General features: G+C 43.5%; 1 protein-coding gene across 2 annotated transcripts in view; it reads right to left on the bottom strand.

Annotated features, from left to right (window-relative positions):
* The window catches only part of ELF5 (E74 like ETS transcription factor 5), a 233,881-nt gene that overhangs the window by 5,986 nt on the left and 204,774 nt on the right, over window positions 1-23,121 (bottom strand). For both annotated transcript variants that reach the window (XM_085643513.1, XM_085643512.1), the window contains exons 4-6: window positions 14,184-14,234; window positions 10,125-10,193; window positions 2,017-2,212 (exon numbers count right to left, since the gene is read on the bottom strand). In XM_085643513.1, the coding sequence (XP_085499639.1) occupies window positions 2,017-2,212; window positions 10,125-10,193; window positions 14,184-14,234 (316 nt within the window). The remainder of the gene's footprint in view (window positions 1-2,016; window positions 2,213-10,124; window positions 10,194-14,183; window positions 14,235-23,121) is intronic.

The following is a 23,121-nucleotide window of genomic DNA, read 5'->3' as shown; positions in this document are numbered from 1 at the left end:
TCTCCCTTCACAGAGATGAGATCATTAACAAGGGGCTCTCTGAACCACAGATGGTGGAGTCTCCCTTCACAGAGATGAGATCATTAACAAGGGCCTCTCTGAACCACAGATGGTGGAGTCTCCCTTCACAGAGGTGAGATCATTAACAAGGGCCTCTCTGAACCACAGATGGTGGAGTCTCCCTTCACAGAGGTGAGATCATTAACAAGGGCCTCTCTGAACCACAGATGGTGGAGTCTCCCTTCACAGAGGTGAGATCATTAACAAGGGCCTCTCTGAACCCCTGCAAACTACCTCCTGAATTTATGCCACGTTTTTGGATCTTTGAAGCTGGAACTACACATTCTCTGTTCCCAGCAGCTAAACTTTATTCTCTAGCTAGTTGTGGATATGCAACCATAAATGCCAGTAAAAGTTCACTACTTTGCCTAGACTCTTATTATTCTTTCTGTTTCTTCAGTCCTCTATCCACCAATCACACTTCTTTTTCATGTTGCTGTTCATTGGGTGTCGATTCACCAAAAGGCCAAGGGCTGTAGAAGTAACATCACGCACTGATTCATCCCCGTGCCCTACATTTGTCCCCCAACAGCCTACATCTTGCTGCTGAAGAGCTGGACAATAACAACTAGCCACAGCTCTTAAAGTTGTGTTTACTCTTATTGTCCTGCTGCTGCTGCCCTTGTGACTGTTGAGCACATGGGAAGCAAGGCAGAGTTTGGTTTCAGAATATCCTTGTCAGAATCATAGAAACAAAAATAATACCTAGAAAAATATCACTCAATGGAATTCATAATCTAAATTGTATATTCAATGGAGCAATACTTTTATAAATGATGTTTAGGCCATAATATTTATGTAACGCAATGTTTTTGTGCATGATATTCTGACATACAATCCAAGGGCAGTGTGAGGGGAGCAAAAAGTTGGAAAAATATAGTACATGCTAACCCCTGATAAACATCCATGTGCTGTTTTAATTTTTTCTCAGAAGACATCTATGCTGATAGTCAGTGCCGCTGGAATTATGCAGCAATGAAGATCAGATTATGCAACAGCGGCTAGACGATGACTGAGCAGTTAGCCTTTGCAAAGGGTCTTCCACTACCTACTACCATGAGATGTTTTTTTGACTAACATTTGGTCTATTTCAGATAGAATATTTTTTTTTTTAAATCTGCAAATTGTGCAGCAAAAGGTGGATTATGCGGAAAGCTCAGTAATTCCATAATTATATGGAAAAGACTGACTCCGCAGAATCACATAATTCTACTGCTCTGCATAAGATCCAGCACATAGTAGGAAGGGGAAAAGTCCTTTAGGACAAAGCCGGAATCACGCTGTGCCTTTACAGCGTCTGCAACAGAAGAAATGTGTCTTTAGCACACATTAGTTCTGCACTCAAGTCGTTACTACGACTTGCTTTAGGGGTGCGCAATAGTGGAGTGGTGTTGGAATTAAAGCCCAACACCTTCCCTACTGTTGCTCAGACTGGAGTTGGAATAGTAAATTAAATTATTCGATATTCAGCGCCCCCTAAGGCAAGTCATTAAAACGACTTGCGTGCAGAACAAATGCGTGCTAAAGACGCATTCTTTTAAATGACGGAGTTCCTAAAACACATGCGGGATTGAATCATAAATTCAGTAGGAAGGGTTGGGCAGGGTTGAGTATGCTCTACGCAATTCATGCTACTCTCCAACTCCACCACTTAGTGTAGCAACTTTGCCAGTTTTTCAGGCTAGCCACTAATTATGTAAATTAGTTCCATTTAGATTTACTATATTTAAATGTATTTCATGTGGATGTTCTCAAATTCTGGAGTGGCTCTTGGCAAGTGGAACAATTTTAGCACTTAAGAACTATCACAACTACAGTGTTTTTCAGGTGTTTTGTAAGGCACTGTCATTTTACCAGGTAAGTGGTGAAGAGCACCTTGAGGAAGTCTAAATATAAATAACAACAAAAGCCAAAGCAGAATTTAGAGTTGTAAGGACCCAATGTGTAGTGACTTACCTCAGGGCTCGGCTGAGTTTTTCATACGTCATCTTGTTGTTTTTCTTTCTTTGTCCCCACATCCTGGCGAGGGCTTCTGACTTCACCACCCGAAAGATGCCTACATCCCTGTCCTCCCATTCTAGGATCCGCTGGTGGTCTTCTGGGGTGAGGAGGAGATCCCGCACAAATTCCCACAAGTGAGAAGCCTGCTGGCCTTCAGGAAGAAGCAGACTGGAGTCAACAGATGCTAGCAATAGGGCAAGAGTGAAACTGTCATACATTCTGTATTCACCCAAGCCACTGTTGCTTGTTTCTATCACAAACCCGTCAAGGCGGACTGCTTATATTGTACTATGTCTTCTGCTCTGTAAATGCAGATGAATTGAAAGCATCCTGTCTCCATATATAGCACAGTCTACATCAGAAATATTGACAATGTCTATCATAGACACGTGAGCAATTTGGTTGCTGGTTGACTGGGGTGTGAGCCCTTGTCAAGCAACAGCCACAATCCATTGAAGGGTGAACCAAGAAAAATTACTAAACTAACCTATGCTAAGGCTGTGTAGCTCGATACAAAAAGCAGCCACATTTATATAAGGGGCAATGTGTAAAGTATTTATAAAGTTATATAGTTGTAAGTAATAAAGTAAAAATGCACCTAAAAAAACCCAACCCCTATTTAAAACAATAGAGTAATTTTAATAAATTATTTGACACGAAAAATACCAAAATCCAAGAACTGGAATATTAAAGATTTTTTAAGTGTTCAGTAAAAACTAGCACCTAAAACTTCAATGCGTCAACCGCTGACACCTAGTCGCGTGATAGTGGGTTAAAGTCTAAAAATATTTTGCATATTTCAGTTACAGGTAGTGGATTGGATCTACACATGGGGGCAATTCATTTGGACCTTGGTTTCGCAGAGAGTGGACAAAAAAACAGCGCATGCTCATCACTTTCGCAGGAAGTTTGGCAGCATTGACAACAATCATGTTCCTGGTTTGCCTTCCCCCATTTTACTTCAAAGGGTACTACAGGCGAGCACCCATATCTAAAGTATGGCATAGTAAGGCCTGTCAGTGTATGTTAAGGCCTGTCATTGTATGGTAAGGCCTGTCAGTGTATGGTAAGGCCTGTCAGTGTATGGTAAGGCCTGTCAGTGTATGGTAAGGCCTGTCAGTGTATGGTAAGGCTTGTCATTTTATGGTAAGGCCTTTCAGTGTATGGTAAGGCCTGTCATTGTATGGTAAGGCCTGTCATTGTACGGTAATGCCTGTCATTGTATGGGAAGGCCTGTCATTGTATGGTAAGGCCTGTCATTGTATGGTAAGGCCTGTCAGTGTACGGTAAGGCCTGTCATTGTATGGTAAGGCCTGTCATTGTATGGTAAGGCCTGTCATTGTATGGTAAGGCCTGTCATTGTGTGGTAAGGCCTGTCATTGTATGGTAAGGCCTGTCAGTGTATGGTAAGGCCTGTCAGTGTATGGTAAGGCATGTCATTGTATGGTAAGGCCTGTCATTGTATGGTAAGGCCTGTCAGTGTATGGTAAGGCCTGTCAGTGTATGGTAAGGCCTGTCATTGTATCGTAAGGCCTGTCAGTGTATAGTATGGTAGAAGTCTTACAATTCAACTGTATCATTTCTGTTCTACTGTGCATTTATATATCTTTTGTAATTCAAATATAGTGTACAATAACATTTAAATATAACACAATCTTGTTTTGTTCCAACAGTGTTTTCAACCGAACTAACCGGCACCAATGGATAATGATGTATCATGTGCTACTTTTTGATATACATATATAATTGTTGCAGTATTTTTTTATCCCTGCCGGATACACTATGTCAACCTGTAATCCTTCTACCAATGCTATGGTTTCTATGTCTTGTACATGTATCTGTTTCACATGTCTTGTGAAGCGCTCTGATACCCTTGCGTCTAGCCAGCGCTATATAAAACTCTCAAAATAAATAAATAAATACATTCTAGATACAGAAAGACCTGGGACACAGCACAAACCTTCTGCCTGAAAACTGTCTGACGGTTGGAGAGGATTTCGTTTTTAGCACACCAATCAAATAACATCTCCAACACCTGTTTGCAGAATATTTTTTGGAGGTTGCCTAGGAGGCTAATAGGATGGTGGTTGGCAGGCACACTAGGGACCCTCTTTTAAAAAAAACGGCCCAATTTCGGCCCCCTTCTAAGAGGGGGTGATAAACCCCCTTCGTAGCAATGGTGTTAGAAACCACATTGATGTAAGGCACCCATATCCTTGGATTAGACTTAAAAACATCAGCCGGTATTTTGTCAAGCCCTGGGGATTTCCCAGGCTTGAAGAAGGGAACATCAATTCCGTCTCCTCCTAGGAGAAGCTTACTGGATCCTGTATCTGGTTTGATCTTCTACACATACTATCTCCCAAAATGGGCAACCCACTCACTCTGAAGGATGGATGTTTCAGCAGGTTTGCCCAAACCCCCCTCACTCCTGCTGACTAAAGACCAGAACTTTTTTTGGTTGTAATTGACTGCAGGATCCCATAGGTCCACCCACATATCCTCATCCCATTCTACTTTGGCTAGTCTCACGGCTGCCCGGTAGATGGCCCTGCGTCCTCTAATAGCTTGGACATCCCCTTTTTTCATGGCCTCCAAAGGGCTACTTTGGCCTTTTTGCACTGCTCATATTGTACCACCCACTTTGGGCTTTAAATCCCCCCCGCCCCCATCTGCTTTGGCTAAAACACTCCTCAATTTGTCAAAAGCCATAAAATGCTCGGCTAGAATCTGGTCATTGTTTCTCCATTTCACAAACGTTCTTTCCATATGGGTGAGCACACTTGAGTACAGGACCCTAACTAGCTCCTGTGAAGCACTTGCCTCTTCCCATCCCATTTTTTCCTTCTATTATTTGTAGTCACAAAGTGCCCATGGGTCATGTCTGCATCTACAGCTCTAGAGAGGATCATGGCCATTTTTAACCTTAGTTAGTGGATTGCGGTCATTCTCTCCTCTTTCCACCACAATCATACTCTCAAACGTACTCCACATTCGTACATCTAGAGGAGCACCCATTGCATGCCCTAATTAAATGGGCGATGACAAGCTCCACAACCTGGAGCACTGTTCTTCAAGGAGATCATCTTTTAAAAGGCCCTTGAATTGGAATTCCCCAGACCAGGATCACATCTCTGGTCAGGTGACTAAGCAAGATACTAGGCTCGAATGTCAGATTAAAATCCCCCGCTATGATCATCTTGTGGGTCTCTGCATGCTGTCCAAGTACACTGTCCAAGAAATGTAATACTTTTAATTCTTGCCTATGGCTAGTACTCCTGTTGTAGATGTTTATACGCATGAGGGGATCTAATCATGGCCCTGTAAATAACAGGGCTTGGATGTTCGGGTACCCCTAATGCATGGGCATAACTATGTAAGAAAGAGTGCTCCACACCAACACCAAAAGCTCCCCCGAGGGATGCCCAGCACTTGATTTATTAGCCGGAATATGGCAACTTCTAACTCCACACCTGTTCACCTGCTCAACCACCCATGTTTCCTGAAAGAGGCAAATATCATAACTATCCACAAGAGAGCCCCAATCTAGGTCTCCTAACTTACTCCTGATTCCAGCTATATTCCAGCTTAACAACAATGTCTGGGGCACACCAGGGATGAGTTGACACGGTGGGGCCATACACTCACTGCTCCTCAAACCTGCTGAATGAGTCAGGGGCATTTGTAGTCTGGCTGCCCAGGCTCATTCACATCACTCATTCACATCACTAGCTAGGTGCCCTTCCTGCTCCTGCATGGTACGAATAGAACTGGATAGAAAAGGTGTCGCTTCTATAGGTTGTAAACCCTCCCTCATATTTGCTCTGAAGTCAGTCAGTCCACCTCTGCTAGAGTGGAAGGTGGGTTTGATGGAATGAAGTTACTGCTTATGTCAGCGACTGCCCCCCGAGATCTGCTGAACTGTTCAGATCTAAGGTGCTGCCAACCTAATCCCTTCCTCCCACTCAAGTGCCGATAAAAGAAACATAAAGGTTGTACAAAAATGTTAGAGTCTCTCTGGTGTAGGCATGAACCCAAGGTAAGTAAGCAGCAAACAATCGATTCATCCCTAAAATTCACAATACAGTTGTCCCTATAGGACTTGGGCAAGGGTCCTGATCTCCTACTGCAAGTGCACTTTCAGGCCACCTGTTTACACTCCTTGCCCCCAAGAGCACTCTTTTCCTTGGCAACTGGGGGGTAGTGGCCTGGTACAGGCATTGGGTGTTTTAAGGGGAAGTGCATCCCTTAGCAAAGTAATCTCAGATTCAGCTTTACCGAATTGCTGGTGTATGGGTTCTAAACACTCTTTACACTTAGCAAGAACTTGTCACACAGAGCCTGCATTTCTGCATTACTGTGGGAAGCACAGTCGAGTGCCCCCTGCCACCCTCCACCCGGTCTGAGTCTCATGGCATTGTCTCTTGGGTTTGGAGTTGGCCATTACCCTCTTGCGATTACCCTCTATGCCTTTAGATGCAGCAGATAGTGCAGAGCTCTTGTGAGATAGCACAACGACGGCAGGAGTCAGAGTCGCAGCTGTCCCCCCTAGGCCCTCAGAAATGCCATTTAGTGACTTCACCTCCTTGGATGCCTCAGCGCACTTGGTGGAAGCAAGTTGTTCTGTCCCAATAGTTGGGGTACAGGTGATTGTTGGTGATATCCTGCAAGGGGCTCTGAGGGGTCAAAGTGATAAGGATAGGCGTCGCTTGACCAAGTCACTCTCCTTATTGATCAGTCCCACCGCTCGTTGGATGAGCCCATCCAGGGTTGTGTTCGACCCTGTCTTAGGCACACATTCTCCTGGCCTCCACTTCTCCATCTTAAATTCAAGCACTTGGGGGTTCCGCTGTGCACCTCTGCTTAACTAGAGTCTACATGACCCAAGGAGGGGAGGAATTAAATTAGCGAAGTCCTAGGCCATCCAGTAGAACAAATGCGGCAGGTGAGACATTTTATCAGAAAGTTACAGGTAACAACCGGACTTGTCAGTTTCTTTTCTGTGCGGCGTCCGTGGTGGTATCCTACCTCACGCTTTTTCGTGCCAACCAACTGCCCAATAGTTCACAGTCCATGTTTCATGGATCACACACAGGTAATTGCTCACCAAAATTTAGACTGCTTAGTTAGACGTGGGTGAAGCCTTTGTCCACTTACCTCTTCCAGCTGGGGTCACAATAGACTACTTGTCCTGTCACTGGATGGCAGAGCCAAGGGTGGTGTCCCTGCCCTTGCCTCTCGGTGGCACTGACGGAAGCAGGACGGGCCCGCCCTTAGTCAAGGCTTCACCCGGGTGCGGCCTGCGCTGCAGGAGGAGTGCAAGTGCTTTTTAGCGCTGTATCCAGGCACAGGTGTGGCAAGTTGCACGGCCACCTCCTAGGGTCTGTGCAGGCTGAGAGATGGAGTCCCAAGTCAAAAAAAACAACACTGGTCCGACGATCTTTGTCTTTATGAAGGACTTATGATAGACGATTCTTTGTCTTATTTGTTGATTAGTTTTGCCTATGTATATTTTTTGGCACGTGCAAACAATTGCGTATGCCACATTTTTGGTGCGTCAGTTGGAGAAAATAGTATGTTTCCATTTTATATTGGCATTCTCAAATGTTGTACCTTCTATCGTTTAGCTGCATGTGACACAATTGCTACATTTAGGGTGGCCTTCCATGGGCTTCATGTTCCATTGAGTTTGTAAGTAGTTTTTCCACCACTTTTTGAGTGCTACAAGCTCTTACTAGTTGTTTCCTATAGCTCGCTTTTTTTCATGTTTTTTGCTGTGATAGTGGCCCATCCCAGCTGACTCTAAAGGCCCAACCCCTTTCTACGAACATTTTCTAAAAGTGGAATTTTCAAAACTGTAATTGGATATCCGACTTTACCAGTAAAGAGATGTTTTCATTATAATTTCATAGACACAAAACATGAACTTGCTAACTGGTCCCGATCAAAAGTTAGCCCTTGTTGAATGTAATAAGTCAATTTAATGTTATTCTATGGACAGGTAGGTCTCACAGGAATGAAAAACGAATTTAGGAGTTTTTCACTACCAGGAAATGCCAAGTTGACATGGCAGTTTAAAACTGCATTCAGAATGCAATGGCAGGCTTGGGACATGTTTTGAAGTGCAACTTAAGCAGGTGGCACAATAAGTGCTTCGGGCCCACTAGTAACATTTAATTTACAAGCCCTGGGTATATGGTATAACACACTGCAAGGGATTTAGAAGTGAATTAAATATCTGAATCAGGTGTAAGTCAAATAAACCATATTTTAGGTAGAGAGCACATGCACATTAGCACTGGTTAGCTGTGGTAAAGTGCATTGAGTCCTAAGGGCAACACACATTTTTTAGCAAAAAAGTGAAGAGAGAAAGGCAAAATGTTTGTTGTTGACTCAGCAGAGAGGACCAGGTCCAAGAATACCATTGATATTGCATTATATAAGAATGTTCCATCATGGTATACTGTGTGGCTATTAAAGTGTTCTTTCTGAGGGAATTTCAAGACATCCTAGTGACATGGTTTTTTGTTTGCACAAAACAAAACATTATCTTTTCAAAATCAGTGGGCACTCAATGTCAGTTCAGAAAGGCTGCATCCATGCCAAATTTTCAGGATACCCATGTAAAAAATGTACAGATAGTGAATACATATGTAACTCATTACATAGTCTGTGGCTTTCATAAAAATCTGGAATGTATGCAGTCCTGAGGATCTATGACTGACAAGCTGATGTCAATCACCACTTTCAAAATCTGGTAATTATTATGATTGTACACTTCTCAATGAGCAGTAGCTTCTCAACTACAACAATGGGTGTCAGCCGCTACTGAGAATCCCGAACAGTGGTGAACAACTAGATGGTCTTTGAAATCAAATTTCTCGTAGGGAAATATAATCAACGGGGCAAGAAACGTAGGGGCAGATTTACAAGCCCCTTGCTCCTTCTTGGGTTGCCACTGCGTCACATTTTTTACGCAACGGCGGCGCAAACAATGCGGCCTATTTACAACGTGACGCATCTAGGGAGGTGCGTCACGTTGTAAAGCTTTGCGTGACATTTTACCTGCATCCGGTATAATGTATGCAGGATGGGTGTTCCCACGCAGGAATGCCTCGTAAAAGTGACGAAGTGAAATCCACAAGATTTCACTGCGCCACTTTTAGGACGCCACTGTGTCAAAACCTTACGCCTGCTTGAAGCAGGCATAAGGAGTGACGCAGTACAGTAAGTATAGGCCTCAAAATACATTGCTGGAGTTGTGTCGTGCTTGCGACACAACTCCAGCAATGCGTAACTTTTGGGCCAACAGATGTGTCAGAATTTCTGACGCATCTGTTAATCCTTGCGCCATGGAGCACTGTATTGTAAATACAGCGCATCCAAGGTGGCGCAAGGACATTCGACACTGTCACAAGGAACTGACGCATCGATGAAGATGCGTCAGTTTCTTGTAAATCTGTCCTGTAACGTCTTGTGGCCCTTCCCTTCCTCTCCCCCCCCACTATGTGCTACAGATATACATTTAACAAAATTTACTGTTGGCCAGTAAAGCCATTTCAGGGCTCTGATGACATTTACAAACTCGTTGGTTTTTGGCCTATTTGATTGTTTAGTGACCACCAGAACTCTCGATGGCTGAATGGACCAGAACGCACATTTACCTGTAATGAATCTCTTCTCTCTCTCTTCTGTCCCAAAGTTTGCAAACAGTTTGAAACTGAGCGGTAAACATTGTTTGCAATGAATTCGATACAACGCATTCCATTAAAACACGGTCATTACAACGACCACGTTGTTACATCGCATACCATTACAACGCAAGTCATTACAATGACTTTCTTTAGGGGGCAGAAGGTGCTGGATATAAAACCCAACGCCTTCCCTAGTGTTGCACAGACTGAAGTTGGAATAGTAAATTATACTATTCCAAAATCCAGCATCCCCATACCAATTTGTTGTAATGACTTGCGTTGTAATGGTATGCGATGTAACAACGCGGTCATTGTAAAGAAGTTCTATGGGAATCCATCTCACACCTCTGCAGTTCTGTTTTTCCTCACCTGATTTTGCCCTTTTGATTCCTTTGTGGTTTTTGGTGTCTTCTGCGCATTGCATTGCCTTTGTGTCACCTACAATCAAGTGTTAAATTGCTATGAAACTGGAAGAGCAACAATATTACATTTTTTAAGAAGTTGTTTCAAAAAGACTGGTTAATAAATTGCATTAAATATATGTAGAAGGCTGCATGATTGAGAAAAAGTTATTAATTGAGTAATTTATTAAAAAACTTGGCTGTTTGGTGATTAGGACTTAATAAGTGCCCCGGTGGATTTTAGCGCTGGGAGGCCCCTGGAGGGTAGCCATGCGCTACACAAGCATGATTGAATTTAATTGAATTGAACTAAAGTCATAAATTAGCCCTCATAAAAGGGTTTTGATCATGCTTTTGAGGTTGTTTGACATTTGTAGGATGCCCCACCTCTTCCTTCCTTAGGCTGCATACGTCTACAGACCTAGAACACTTTGGGAATGTTTATTTGAGTGATTAGACTGGTCTGCTTCAGTGATTGCATTAACTCGCTGACTGATCCTAGGTGGGAACTGACATCCTCCAATCCCCTTATTTTGATGATTTGACGTTTTGCCTGTCTCTAGGGACAGAATTGATTGGCACAGTACTTCTGTACCATTCCGTGTCCTAATTTAGCAATCTCTGACAGACCAGGTATGTTTTCCTGTCTATATGGACTCATACTCCCTGAAAAGTGTGCCGCATCAGCTTAGCCGCTGATCCTCCGTGTAAAATCCACGTCGTCTGTCATACCCGAAACCCCTTACTTTCTTCCAAACGAATATGGTGAGCTTGATGGTAGTACACGAAGAAATGAGATAACATTATTTTGGGGTCCTTGCAGGTGGTGAGCCCCAAGATAATGGGCGTCCATTGAGTACAGGAGTATGCTGGACAAGCAGGTGTTCTGCCCCATCTTCTCCTGCATCTCATAGATGCTGCCGACACACCCCTCACCTGCTTAGGTTGCAGATGCTTAGGATGTTGTTTATTTAGGATAAGCCCAAAAAACCTGCACTTTGACTGATGAATTATTTGTATTCATCAAACATCTTTGACTGAACAAAGTCATGCTGGCTAGCTTGCGTCCTGCAAGATCCAGTGCCTGGATACCCTCATGGGTGACAAGTAGCGCTCTACAAATCTACTGATTGATGATTGCCAGAATGGGGAAATAGGGGCTACTGGACTCCAACTGTCGTGGCTGAGGCTGTGTGCCATTGGTGCCGCTCTTGCCTTGCTTCTTTAAACTCGGCCGTTCTGCATCCGTTCTGCATGTTCTGCATCCGTTTGGCATGTTCTGCATCCGTTCTGCATGTTTTCCATCCGTTCTGCATCCATTCTGCATTGTCTGCATCCGTTCGTCATGTTCTGTATCCGTTCTGCATGTTCTCCATCAATTCTGCATGTTCTGCATCAGTTCTGCATCCATTCTGCATGTGCTGCATGCGTTCCGCATGTTATACATCTGTTCTGCATGTTTTGCATGCCTTCTGCATCTGTTCTCTATGTTCTGCATCTGTTCTTTATGTTCTGCATCTGTTCTCCATCAGTTCTAAATGTTCTTAATGCCTTCTGCATCCGTTCTGTATCCACACTCCATGTTCTTCATGCGTTCTCCATCTGTCTGCATGTTCTCTATCCGTTATGCATGTCCTGCATCCGTTCTCAATCCGTTCTGCATGTTTTTCGTCAGTTCTGCATGTTCTACATCCATTATGCATGTTCTCCATCCGTTCTACATGTTCTGCATCTGTTCTGCAAGTTCCCCATACATTCTGCATGTTCGGCATGCGTTCTGTATCCGTTCTCCATTCGTTCTGCATTTTTTCTATCCATTTTGTATGTTCGGCCTCCGTTCTGCATCCGTTCTTCATTCGTTCTGCATGTTTTCCATCCATTCTGCATGTTCTGCATCCATTTTGCATCCGTTCTGCATGTTCTGCATCCATTTCCCATCCGTTCTGCATCAAATTCCCATTCGTTATGCATGTTCTGCATCCATTTCCCATCCGTTATGCATGTTCTGCATCCATTTCCCATTTCCCATCCGTTATGCATGTTCTGCATCCATTTCCCATTTCCCATCCGTTATGCATGTTCTGCATCCATTTCCCATCCGTTATGCATGTTCTGCATCCATTTACCATCCATTCTGCATGTTCTGCATCCATTTTCCATCCGTTCCGTTCTGCATGTTCTCCATCTGTTCTGCACTTTACTACTTAGCGCGGTTGAGCAGAGAAAACATGTTCAAGGAGGCAGTGCAGGGAGCAAGAGCTCAGTACCAACCAGTCAACCGAAGCACAATCACCTATTGTCCAGCTCAGTGCTTATCTTTTGAATTAAAAGAAAGAACTTTAACCACATCTCATAACATAATACTACTCAGAGAAAGTGGAGCATCCAGAGACGCAGCTCTGAACCAGTCTGTAATCTCTCTGGGTTCGCCCTTGCTGACGGTATTCGCCAGTGTCAATAACCCGTGGTCTATACCTCAGGACAGCCACTGCTCAGGCCCCAGGGCAGTGCACCCAAGGTGTGCTTCGGCTCCCACTGCAGAGAGTTGTCGCCTCTTTGGGGTTAGTTGGGCTGAGGTTCCCTCTGTAGACCTTCGTCTCTCCTGAGCCTCTTGTAACGTCCATCATCTGCCTTCACTCCTTGCAGTCCGGGGTGTGTGTAAGGGGCCTTTGCAGCAGGCCTTCTATTGCGATGGCAGTGCTTGCTTTTAGGGGTCCCCTTGTAGTCAATGGGATTTCCTGGAGGCATTTCGGAAGCCTTACTCTTTATTCATTGCTTTAGCCTGCGTAAACCTATATTCCTTTCCCACTTCCCCTTTACACATTCTTATATAAACATATTTTTTGATTTTTTGCTTAATTTTGCATACATTTTAAACAAGCCAAAGATTGGTGTCTTAGCTAATATATTTTTTAATTTGAATCATTGTCTGAGGTGTTCAAATCATTGAACCAAACCATAACCTGCAGGCCAAGAACCCCAGACTTTCATCCTTCGCAGCCACAGCCTCCCTAAACACTTCCTGCTTTTACCGCTCCAGGCCCGCTCACTTCGGGGCATATCAACAAGACACGGCGGTAGAATTATTGCCACTTTAGTGTCCGTTTTCGGATGAAAAGCGGCGATAATTCTATAGCCCTATCAGCATGGACACGCTAGCACGTGAATCCATGCCTTTGTGCCCATTTTCATTGCGCCTCGCATCGTTAATGAGATGCGAGGTCGGCGTTCCCGACTGAAATTCAGCGGGAATAATCGCTAACCACAGCTTCTCCCTATTTACTAGGAAATCGCTAACCCGTCTAGCGTCATTAAAAGTAGCGCTAACTGGGTATATCGCCAGTTCCTTACGCCTGCTATTTTCCTGACTTAGCTATATGTTGCATGGGAGGTGGATCATAATGCTAAGTCCACTTCTCTCTATTTATAATATTTTCCCTAACGCTTTGTTATATCGCTGGTAATCCAGCGATATTTCCTGCTTATCGCCGCTATTGCCGGGATTTTTATTGCCTCGGCGATGTGCGTTGTAAATATTGCGCTGACCGGGCGATAGAATCTGGCAATAGGCGGCGTTAGGATTTTGCACACTAAACGTGGCCAGCGATAATTATCGCTGCTGCTTGCTGATATGCCCCTTTATTAGTTCTTAACGGGAGCTCACTTACACCACCTGCATTTTCTCAGGAAAGAGCACTCAAGGGTTATCTGATTTAAATCAAGTGGGTCGCAATATAAACAAATTAGAGATCGTGCATCTTTAAATGGTTAGTATTTAGAAACTACCCTAGCTAAACGTTTTCATTAATGCTGTTAATTGTGAATAGATCGAAGCCCAAATGTCAAAACTTCCCATCAGCAAAGGTCTTACCCAAAATTCTAGCAAAAGAAACATCAGTTTATTTACACTCTGTGCCATGGAATCTTTATCAATTCCTTTTGGATCTATAATAGATATAACCAAATGTCAAATCTTCTCAAAGGTTCTATCCCTAGGTTGAAGCGATGGAAAAACCAGCTTACTTACACTCTTTGAGTAGCGGCAATTCCTCTTCAGGGCTATCACAAACTGGCACGGCTGTGGGAGAAAATGACATTTCAATAAGTATTATGAGTGGATACAATAAGGCAACTTACCAACATTTGCCCGTATACAAGTAGACTTGAATATTGAGCTCTATATATGATGGGTGCCTGGCCATAAGTGGCACTGGGCGGTGTTGTGTCAAATATCTTTCACTCTTTTTACCACTATACATCATGCATTTGATTCATAAAGGCTATATATTAGAACCATAAACTTCAGAGTGTGTAGATAGTGCGTTCTCATACATATCCACCCTGTGTAACTGTGGAGGCACATACATACCTTGCCCGGGTGACAGCCTACCACCAAGTCATTACAGACACTGTTTCCAGCCCTGGACTTTCATGTAATAACCCAAATCATTGTGGGTGTTATATTCCTGGATTCATGTGTAGATGAACAATTAAGTACCAGGAAAACTGGAGGAAGGTGGTCACCCAGTGATGTCAGCAGAATGTGGATGTGCCTTGGAGGAGGTGAATGCCAGGGGATAGTATTGTTCAGCGAGAGTTTCCCCATACCATAGACTTTGAAGAGTTAAGCCAGGGGAATATCAGGCTGCCCCCATCTCTGATACCTAAGTATCAGAGCTTCCCACCCCTTCAGTGCTGGCAGGACCACCCAGGAGCTACACAGAGTAGAAAGTGCAACCAGAAGATGGGATTACCATTCTGGGAGGGGATTCGTACTGCCCTGCCTCCCAGATCTGACTGCTGCTGTGAGTTGGCATCATTACCAGTGTAGATAGCTACAAGGGGATCCCTGAAGTAGTGAATGCTTGACCCCAGACTCTGTGCCAGGGAAAATGTAGATTTTCCACAGCCTTAGTGGGCTGAAAATCTGGATTATATTAAAGACACAGAGGCTAATATTATGCAATAAAGCCTTTATTGCCAACACTGCATGCTAAAAGCTTCTTAGAATAGAGAATTGAGAACTTTGAACAACATTCCATCTCAATAAAACCCCCCAGCAACAAGTCCTCTTCCTTCTTTTAGCTGTGAAATGAAGTAAAACTTTTGAATTTAAGAAATAACAAACTTTAAGTCTCTTAATCCACCAAACAGGGCTTCGTGCTTCAATAGTCTAAATGAAGAAAACTTGAAAACTACAACAAGCTTCAATCATTTTAAGCTTGACCCGTATGACAAAAAACAGATAACATCAGGGATGGGAAAATTAAATGGGAGGGATAATATTAGCCTCCGTGTCTTAAATAAAATCCAGATTTTCAGCCCACTGAGGCTGTAGAAAATCTACATTTTATGTCAAGACCAGGAGGCCGATATTATGCAAGTTCAAAGCATATTAACCAAACATCTGCCACACTATCAATAGGTTTGAAATAAAAACGTTTAAACAAAGTGTCTGAAGACCAATCAGCACAACGTAGAATGTCTTGCAAGCTTCCACCCACGACACATGCCTGAGATGCAGCTGCACCCCGAACTGAATGTGCACCATACATACTTATATCTATACTTGGTCTCTTCATCAATTCTTTCACCCATCTCACCAAAGTGGGAGAAGAAACACCTTTATAGGGATATTTAAAAAAAATTAGTAATTGTTCAACCTCAGGAGGTCTAAGTGACATTGTTCTACGTTCATACTCTTTAACACAACATACCACACAAAGTTTCCTTTTCATCCAAATAAGGATAAAACATAGAAGAAGAATTAGTTTTAGTTATTTGTTTAACAAAGAAACTGATACCCTCAGGAATCTTTAAAGAACGAACATCAGAAACTCTACGGAATGAGAGAAGGCACAGTAGCATCGTAAGTTTGAAAGACAAATCCTTCAAACTTAGTCCAATATTATTGTCCCAAGATTCAAGAAAAAGAAGCACATGAGAAACGTCCCAAAGAGCTAGGGGGCATATTTACAAGCTGGCGATAAAAAACTTATCGGCGCTTTTGAGGCCGTTTTCGGGCGAAAAGCGACGATAATTTTATTGCCTAATTAGCAAGGCCACGCTAACGCTTGAAACCTTGCTTTAGCGTGGGGATTCCTAACGCCCAGCTTTGCATCTCTAATGGGATGCAAAGTGGGCGTTCCTTACCTAACATGACAGGAGAAATGTTGCTAAGCGACATTTCTCCTATCATCAAGCCCCACGCTATGAAGCATAGCGTCAGGAAAAATAGTGATAACCCCTATTATCGCTACCTTCCTTACGCCTGCTTCAGGACTGACTTAGCCATGATATCCTATGGAAGGTGGATATCATGGCTAAGTTTGTGAGTCCCTATCAGCAAGCTAACGCCACACTACGTGAGATTATTGCTGGGTTTCCAGCTATAATCTCACGTTAGACAGTCAGCGCGAGGATTTTTATCGCTGAGGAGATAAGCGTTGCTAATAGCACGCTATCTCAGCGATAAAAATCCATGTTACCCGGCGATAATTATCCTCACGCTAAGAGCGCTGAGCGATAATTATCGCCGGTTGTTGCTGATATGCCCCAGAATATCTAGATCTTGGAGGTTTAGCCAATCTGATGCTCCTGAGCAATCTCCTCACCATAATATCTTGACCAACTGTAATGCCATTTACCAGATTGTGACCTGCAGAAATAACAGATCTATGCAGATTCACCGACCTATAAGCTAAACCTTTAGAAAACAAATCAGTTAAGAAATTCAACACCTGAACTACATCTGCTGATATGGGATCCAAGTTCCTTTCCCCACACCAACCATTCCATTTATCCAATGCCGATTTATTGGCCTTCCTAGTTCCAGGTGCCCAGGACTCCTCAATGAGTCTTGAAGCCTCTGATGAAACCCCTGGCTTTTTCCAGACTCTCCTGAAAGTCTCCAAGGTACAAGTTGGAGCTGACCTGTTTCTACAAGACCACGTATCTCTCCTTGTGGACCCTGTTAGATCCCTTGAAACATAGGAAGAAGCATTGGGAAATGCACACTCATCTCTAATAGCATAGGGTACTAAGCCTGAGAACTTCAAAAAGGGCTGATCAGCACTACCGTCTCCCTTCACTTGCAAATCATCCCTGTTACTCTGCTGATCATTGTAAATGGAGGGAAAGCATAGGGATGGAGACCCCTCCAATCCTGCAGAAAAGCATCTATACCCGATACCTCCGGATCCGGGTGCCAACTGAAGAACTTTACCAGCTGAGCATTGATTTTGTTTGCAAAGAGGTCTATGACATGGGCCCCAAAGATGGTTCAATTTCAAGAAAACAGTCCTGTCTAAGGTCCAGTTGCTGAAATCGTACAAATTAAATTCCTTGAGAATCAATCTGCCACTGAATTGCTCCTACCTGGGATATGTTCTGCCTGAACTTAAATGTTTCTTTCCAAGCAGTACTCCCAAAAAACTCTCGCCAAATGCACTACACCCTTCGAGCGAGGGCCTCCCAACCTGATCACATACCTCACTGCAGAAACATTGTCCATCCTCATGAGTACAGAGCACCTGGCACTCTGATTCCCAAAACATTTTATAGCAAAAGTGACAGCTAACAATTCTAAACAGTTTATATAAAGCTTCATTTTCTGTTCTGTCCATCGCCCTCCAGTACTCTGCAATCTGCACCTTGCAACCCAACCTTCCAAACTTGCATCCGCTTCCACAATAGGATCCGCATCCTCTCCAAAAATTGCTCGCCCATTCCATGCTTTCATATCTCTCAACCACCAAGTCAACTCTTGTTTTGCTTCTAGGGATAACCATACATTATCTGAATATTGTAATCCATTCCTCAAATGAAAAGCCTTCAATCTCTGTAAGGCCCTGAAATATAAGGGACCTGGAAAAATTGCCTGTATTGTAGATGACCGAAGGCCAACAATGCATGCTAACATTGTTAAAGAGACACAGTTTGACCTGAGAGTATATTTCAATTCATTTTGAATCCTTTTTAATTTCTCTTTGGGTAACTTCAATACACCCTCCATCGTATCTACTACAAAACCTAAAAACTGCGTTTGCTGACTTGGTACAAACTGCGACTTTGTTCTGTTCACCATAAAACCCAGTGACTCCAGTAAGTCTACGGCTCAACTTGTGTGCGAAAGTAGAGGCCTCCTCTCCTGATCCATTAACAGTATATCGTCCAATTAAATAATCATCTGTACACCCCTCTCTCTCAGAAACGCTGCCACTGGCTTTAGAACCTTCGTAAAACACCAGGGTGCTGATGACAGGCCGTAGGGCAGGCAAACAAATTTCCAAGTTTGTTCTTTCCAAACAAACGTCAGAAATCTTTAAAGTTTGCTTCAGATTGGAATTGTAAGGTAGGCATCCTTTAAGTCCAGACGGGTCATCCACATCCTTTAGCAGATGTATCCCCTCCATTTTGAAGTGGTGTGAAACCACCCATTTGCTCAGTTCTTGCAATTTTATCACTGGACGCATACCTTTCCCTTTCTTTTCTACCAGAAAGATATTGCTCACGAAACTATTCACATAATCTGTCTCTCTTACAATAGCACCTTTCCTTATTAATTCTTGAACTTCTATATCTATCAAATTCATTTGCTCCTTTGGGAAAATTAAATTTCTTTGTAAAACCCTCTGAACCGAACGTGCAAATAAACTCTATCCGAAACCCCTGTACCGTCTCCAAAACCCAAGGGTCCCTTGTGACCGACAACCATGCATGAGAAAACTGGGTAAGTCTGCTGCCCAATTTTAAGGGGATAACAGAAGGGTCTACACTTACCAGTTGATCCTCTGCTCCGCCTATCTCCACGGTTGTATCTTCCCCTTGCTCTTTGCCTCTAGGGGTAAAATCCGCCACCACGGAAAGGCTGTTGGCCCTGGAAACCACTGTAACAGCAGGAAAAGGAGCCTCTAGCGATGCCTTGCTTTCGGCCGGGGAACCGACTCCGCGTTCTCCCGGCCGTGCCAAAAACATGATTATTGAATACTTTTTTAAGCTCTCTTTGAGACTTATGAAGTGAGCTAAAGACAAATCCTTAATGAATCCCTCACCAAAAAGGAGACCATTGGCCGAAGGCCCATCCTCTTTAGATGCCAGATCAACCAATTTTGGGTCCATTTTTAGTAGAACACTCTTCCTTCTTTCAATAGAAAGCACAGTATTAGCGTTACCTAACCTGCAAAAAAATTCTCTGGATCCATTGACGCAATTCTTCCACCTCAATATTATTCTTAAATACATAGGCTTCCTCAGACATGTCGAATGTCTTAGACAGTGGACCGACAATGTCCAACAACGTGTCCTGACAGGAGTTTAAACTTCTGTCAATACCCTTTCTTGGGGCGCGATCCCCTTTCGCAATAAAAGCTATGATCTCGGAATCAAGTTCTGGAGTCACCAACACTTTATTCTCAATAGTGGGGCGATGGCACTCTGATCTCCGTCTCCCACGCACCTCTTTAGGTACCTCCCTTCTGATCCAATGTTCAATATACTCAGCCACCTGATCCGAAGGAGACCATTCTGGTGACAGGGGATGCTTTATCAACAATGGATCAAACATCTTTTGTCCCAGTGGGTCTAAAAGCAAGCCGCTCTCCTTGTTCATTGTGCCTTCCTTCAGCAACCTCTAATCATAAGATGTGTCAGCTTCCGGTTCGAAATCGGATGACCAGCTAATTTCAACATCCGCACTGCTGGAGCAATCATCACAAATCGCCGTTTTGTGTTTGCGTGCTCTCTTTGCCACATCCTCTCTCGGGCCTTTAGATTGCCCGTCTGTGATGCCCAAGGCATCTTCCTCTTGCCTGTCAACATAGCAGACATATTTTACCGAGGTAGATCTTTTCTTTTTACCCATTGTAATACTGGTAGACACATGCTTCCTCTTGCGAGAAGCCTTTCTATTTGAACCATGTGCAGCCTATGTCTCAGGCGCGGACCAAAACCTTTCTTCATCCGGTCTGGAAGTCCAGTTTTCTCTCCATCCTAATAGAAACTTCTGTAGTGATTTTCTCAATTGCTGATTTGAGTTTATCTTCAAAAGCTACTTCACCCTGCTCCATAATACAGAGTAACAATAAATATAAACACAAGAATACTCAATAAACTATCCAATATATGACTCAATTCGTGAAAAATGTTATATTAGTACCTTCAAAATCCACTGCCAAACAAAAAACAGCTTGTAACTACAACAAATCCCAGCAGAAATTATATAATGGCAAACCCCTAGGATAAGACCAACAAAACTGGGTAATAAGTCTCAAAACAACCTCTAAAAATCAAAACACTCACTGCCTGAAAGCCCAACAGAGCGTAACTTGTAACTCCGATATTGTGAGGTAAGTGAAGAAAAACTCCTATCAGAGTTCAACGTTCTGAATACACAACACACTACGGGATCAAAGCGGTGTTAAAAAGAAACTGACTAAAAGCTTGTCTCTGCTCTAGAGTCTTTTGCGCACTTACGCCCACATACGACATCGGAACGCACAAGACTCCGACTTGAAGAGATCTCACTAACCCAACCTGAACGTCGGGATCGTCACAAAGCCCACATTAGATCTTAATAAGTTAGAGGTATACGATCGCGCTGCCGCCTCGCTCGCGCTGCCGCATCCATGGTAAAGGCTACGCGAGGTATAACCATCGGGAAAAACATCGGTTTGCCTCTAGGTAGAGAGTGATTAGTCCGTAGCCAAAACCCTCAAATATTGCACAAAATATTTACATTTTATAAAACACTGATTAAAACAACACTCCTCAAACAGAGAGAAGGAAAACAACATTTCAGCTAAATAAGCTACTGTTAATTTAAAAAGTAAATTATGATGGAAAAAAAGCGTAATTTAGTACGCTCACTAGAAAGCATAGGTCTCATTCAATCCGCACATTACTCCAACAAACAAAAGTTAAATAAATCTTAAAACAAATACATAAAAATTGTGTACTTATCTCATTGAGCAGCAGCAATAAAAGAAGGAAGAGGACTGGTTGCTGGGTGGGGGGGGGGGAGGGGTGAGGGGGGGGGTTATAATTGAGATGGAATGTTGCTCAAAGTTCAAAATTCTGTTTTCTGAGAAGCTTTTAACATGCTGCTGAGTGGTGGCAATAAAGGATCTATTGCATATTATTGGGTTCCTGGTCTTGACATAAAATCCTTTTATGCATTTGTGGGTCCTGGAATTGGTTTTCTGTCAGCTGCCTGAAGGGTTGGTGGCTGCACAGTGTAGGTAGAGCACTAGGTACAGGGGAAAAGCAAAGTCCTCGCAGCAGGGGGGAGGGGCTGCATAGATATGAAACCATGGATTCCATGCAGGCTCCGAGCCAAACTCCAAACTGTGCTGGACATGGAGGAGCGTGGGGGAGAAGCACAGGATGTGGGCGCTGCCTCCAGGATATTCTCTCGCCAGGCTTGACAGGCAGGATGGTAGGGGTGGTGGAATAGCTATTGCTGTTAGAGCCCCATTGGAATGCTCCTTACTCCCCCTGACAATTGACCACTGCGAAGCTGCTTCATTCAGTATCTCACTGGGACCTCAACACTCCCTATCAGGTATTCTTAGATATAGACCCCCAGGTAGACTATTTGATTTTACAGCTAGTCTAGTAGAGGCAACAGCTCACCTCGCCTTGAGGAAATCCAAACTCCTGGTACTTGGCGACATGAACATTCATTTTGATGATGTCCAAGACAAGGATGCCTCCTGTATAAAAGATGAATTACTCTCCCTGCAACTTACTCTTAAGAACCAAGAGCCTACTTACAGACTAGGTCATCTGATCGACCCCATATTTGGTAATTGGAATGGAGTAGAAACGCTTCCCCCAATACCCGTTCCTTGGTCTGACCATTTTGTCATTCCCTTACGAATCTGGGTGTCCAAGCCTGAAACTTGGAGTGATAGTACGCAGATTTACCAATGTCGAAAATGGAAAAACTTCAACTTAGATACCTTTATCGACTATCTTGAAGCGGCTGGACCTCCTGGAGGGTCAGATTGTGAGGCTGCCTACTCATGCCTGAAGAACTGTGTCCTAACTGCCCTAGATAATACTGCTCCTATCCGTAGATCAGTAATTACCAAGAAAACGCGAAAACCCTCCCCGTGGTTTACTTCTGAACTTCAGGTGGCAAAATCTGCTTGTAAAAAACTGGAACGAGAATGGCGCCTTGAATTTTGCCCCAAAGCCAAAATTCAATATAAAATAGCGCAAGCAGGATATTATAAACTTATTCGTTCCTCTAAAGCACTGTATTACAAGACCCGCATTGGAGAGGCTGAGAACTCCTCAAAGGAGCTCTTTAAAATTTTTAAAGAAATCTCGGTAGTATCTAATGAGAGCAATGCCCAGAATGACTCTGTTGAATCATGCAATAATATTGCCAGATATTTTGCTAGCAAAATTACTAACATCTATGCAAATTTCTCCAAGGATCTGCCCTCGGGCTCTGCTTTCACTGAAAATTTGGAGATTACTCATAATAAGGCATGCCTATACTGCTTTACTGTTCCTGGTACTACTACTTTAAATAATATCTGTAAAAGCATTAAATCGGGCTGCCCCTCCCAAGATTTTAGCAGCTAGCCTTAAAGTCTTAGAACAACACTTCAGACATATTCTCCAACTCTCCTTTTCTACGGCCATCCTCCCTGTGGAGTGGAAGCAAGCCATTGTACTTCCAATAAAGAAAAAACCTAACATAAGTCGGGATATCCTTGAAAATTTACGGCCTATCTCGCTGCTACCTTATCTGGCGAAGGTGGCCGAAAAAATAGCTAACAGTCAACTCATGGCCCATCTAGAGTCCAATAAAGCTTTCCACAGCTCTCAATCTGGGTTCAGGGCAGGGTATTCCACTGAAACCGCCCTTCTGAGAGCGACCGAAACCTTACGTGCTGGTGCGGATAAGGGCCAGACTATGGCTTTGATTATGCTTGACCTTAGTGCCGCGTTCG

Source organism: Triturus cristatus, chromosome 3_1 (assembly GCF_964204655.1).
Source record: "Triturus cristatus chromosome 3_1, aTriCri1.1, whole genome shotgun sequence".
Lineage (NCBI taxonomy): Eukaryota > Metazoa > Chordata > Amphibia > Caudata > Salamandridae > Triturus > Triturus cristatus.
The sequence above is the reverse complement of the archived record's forward strand: the minus strand, read 5'-3'. Positions and strand labels throughout refer to the sequence as shown.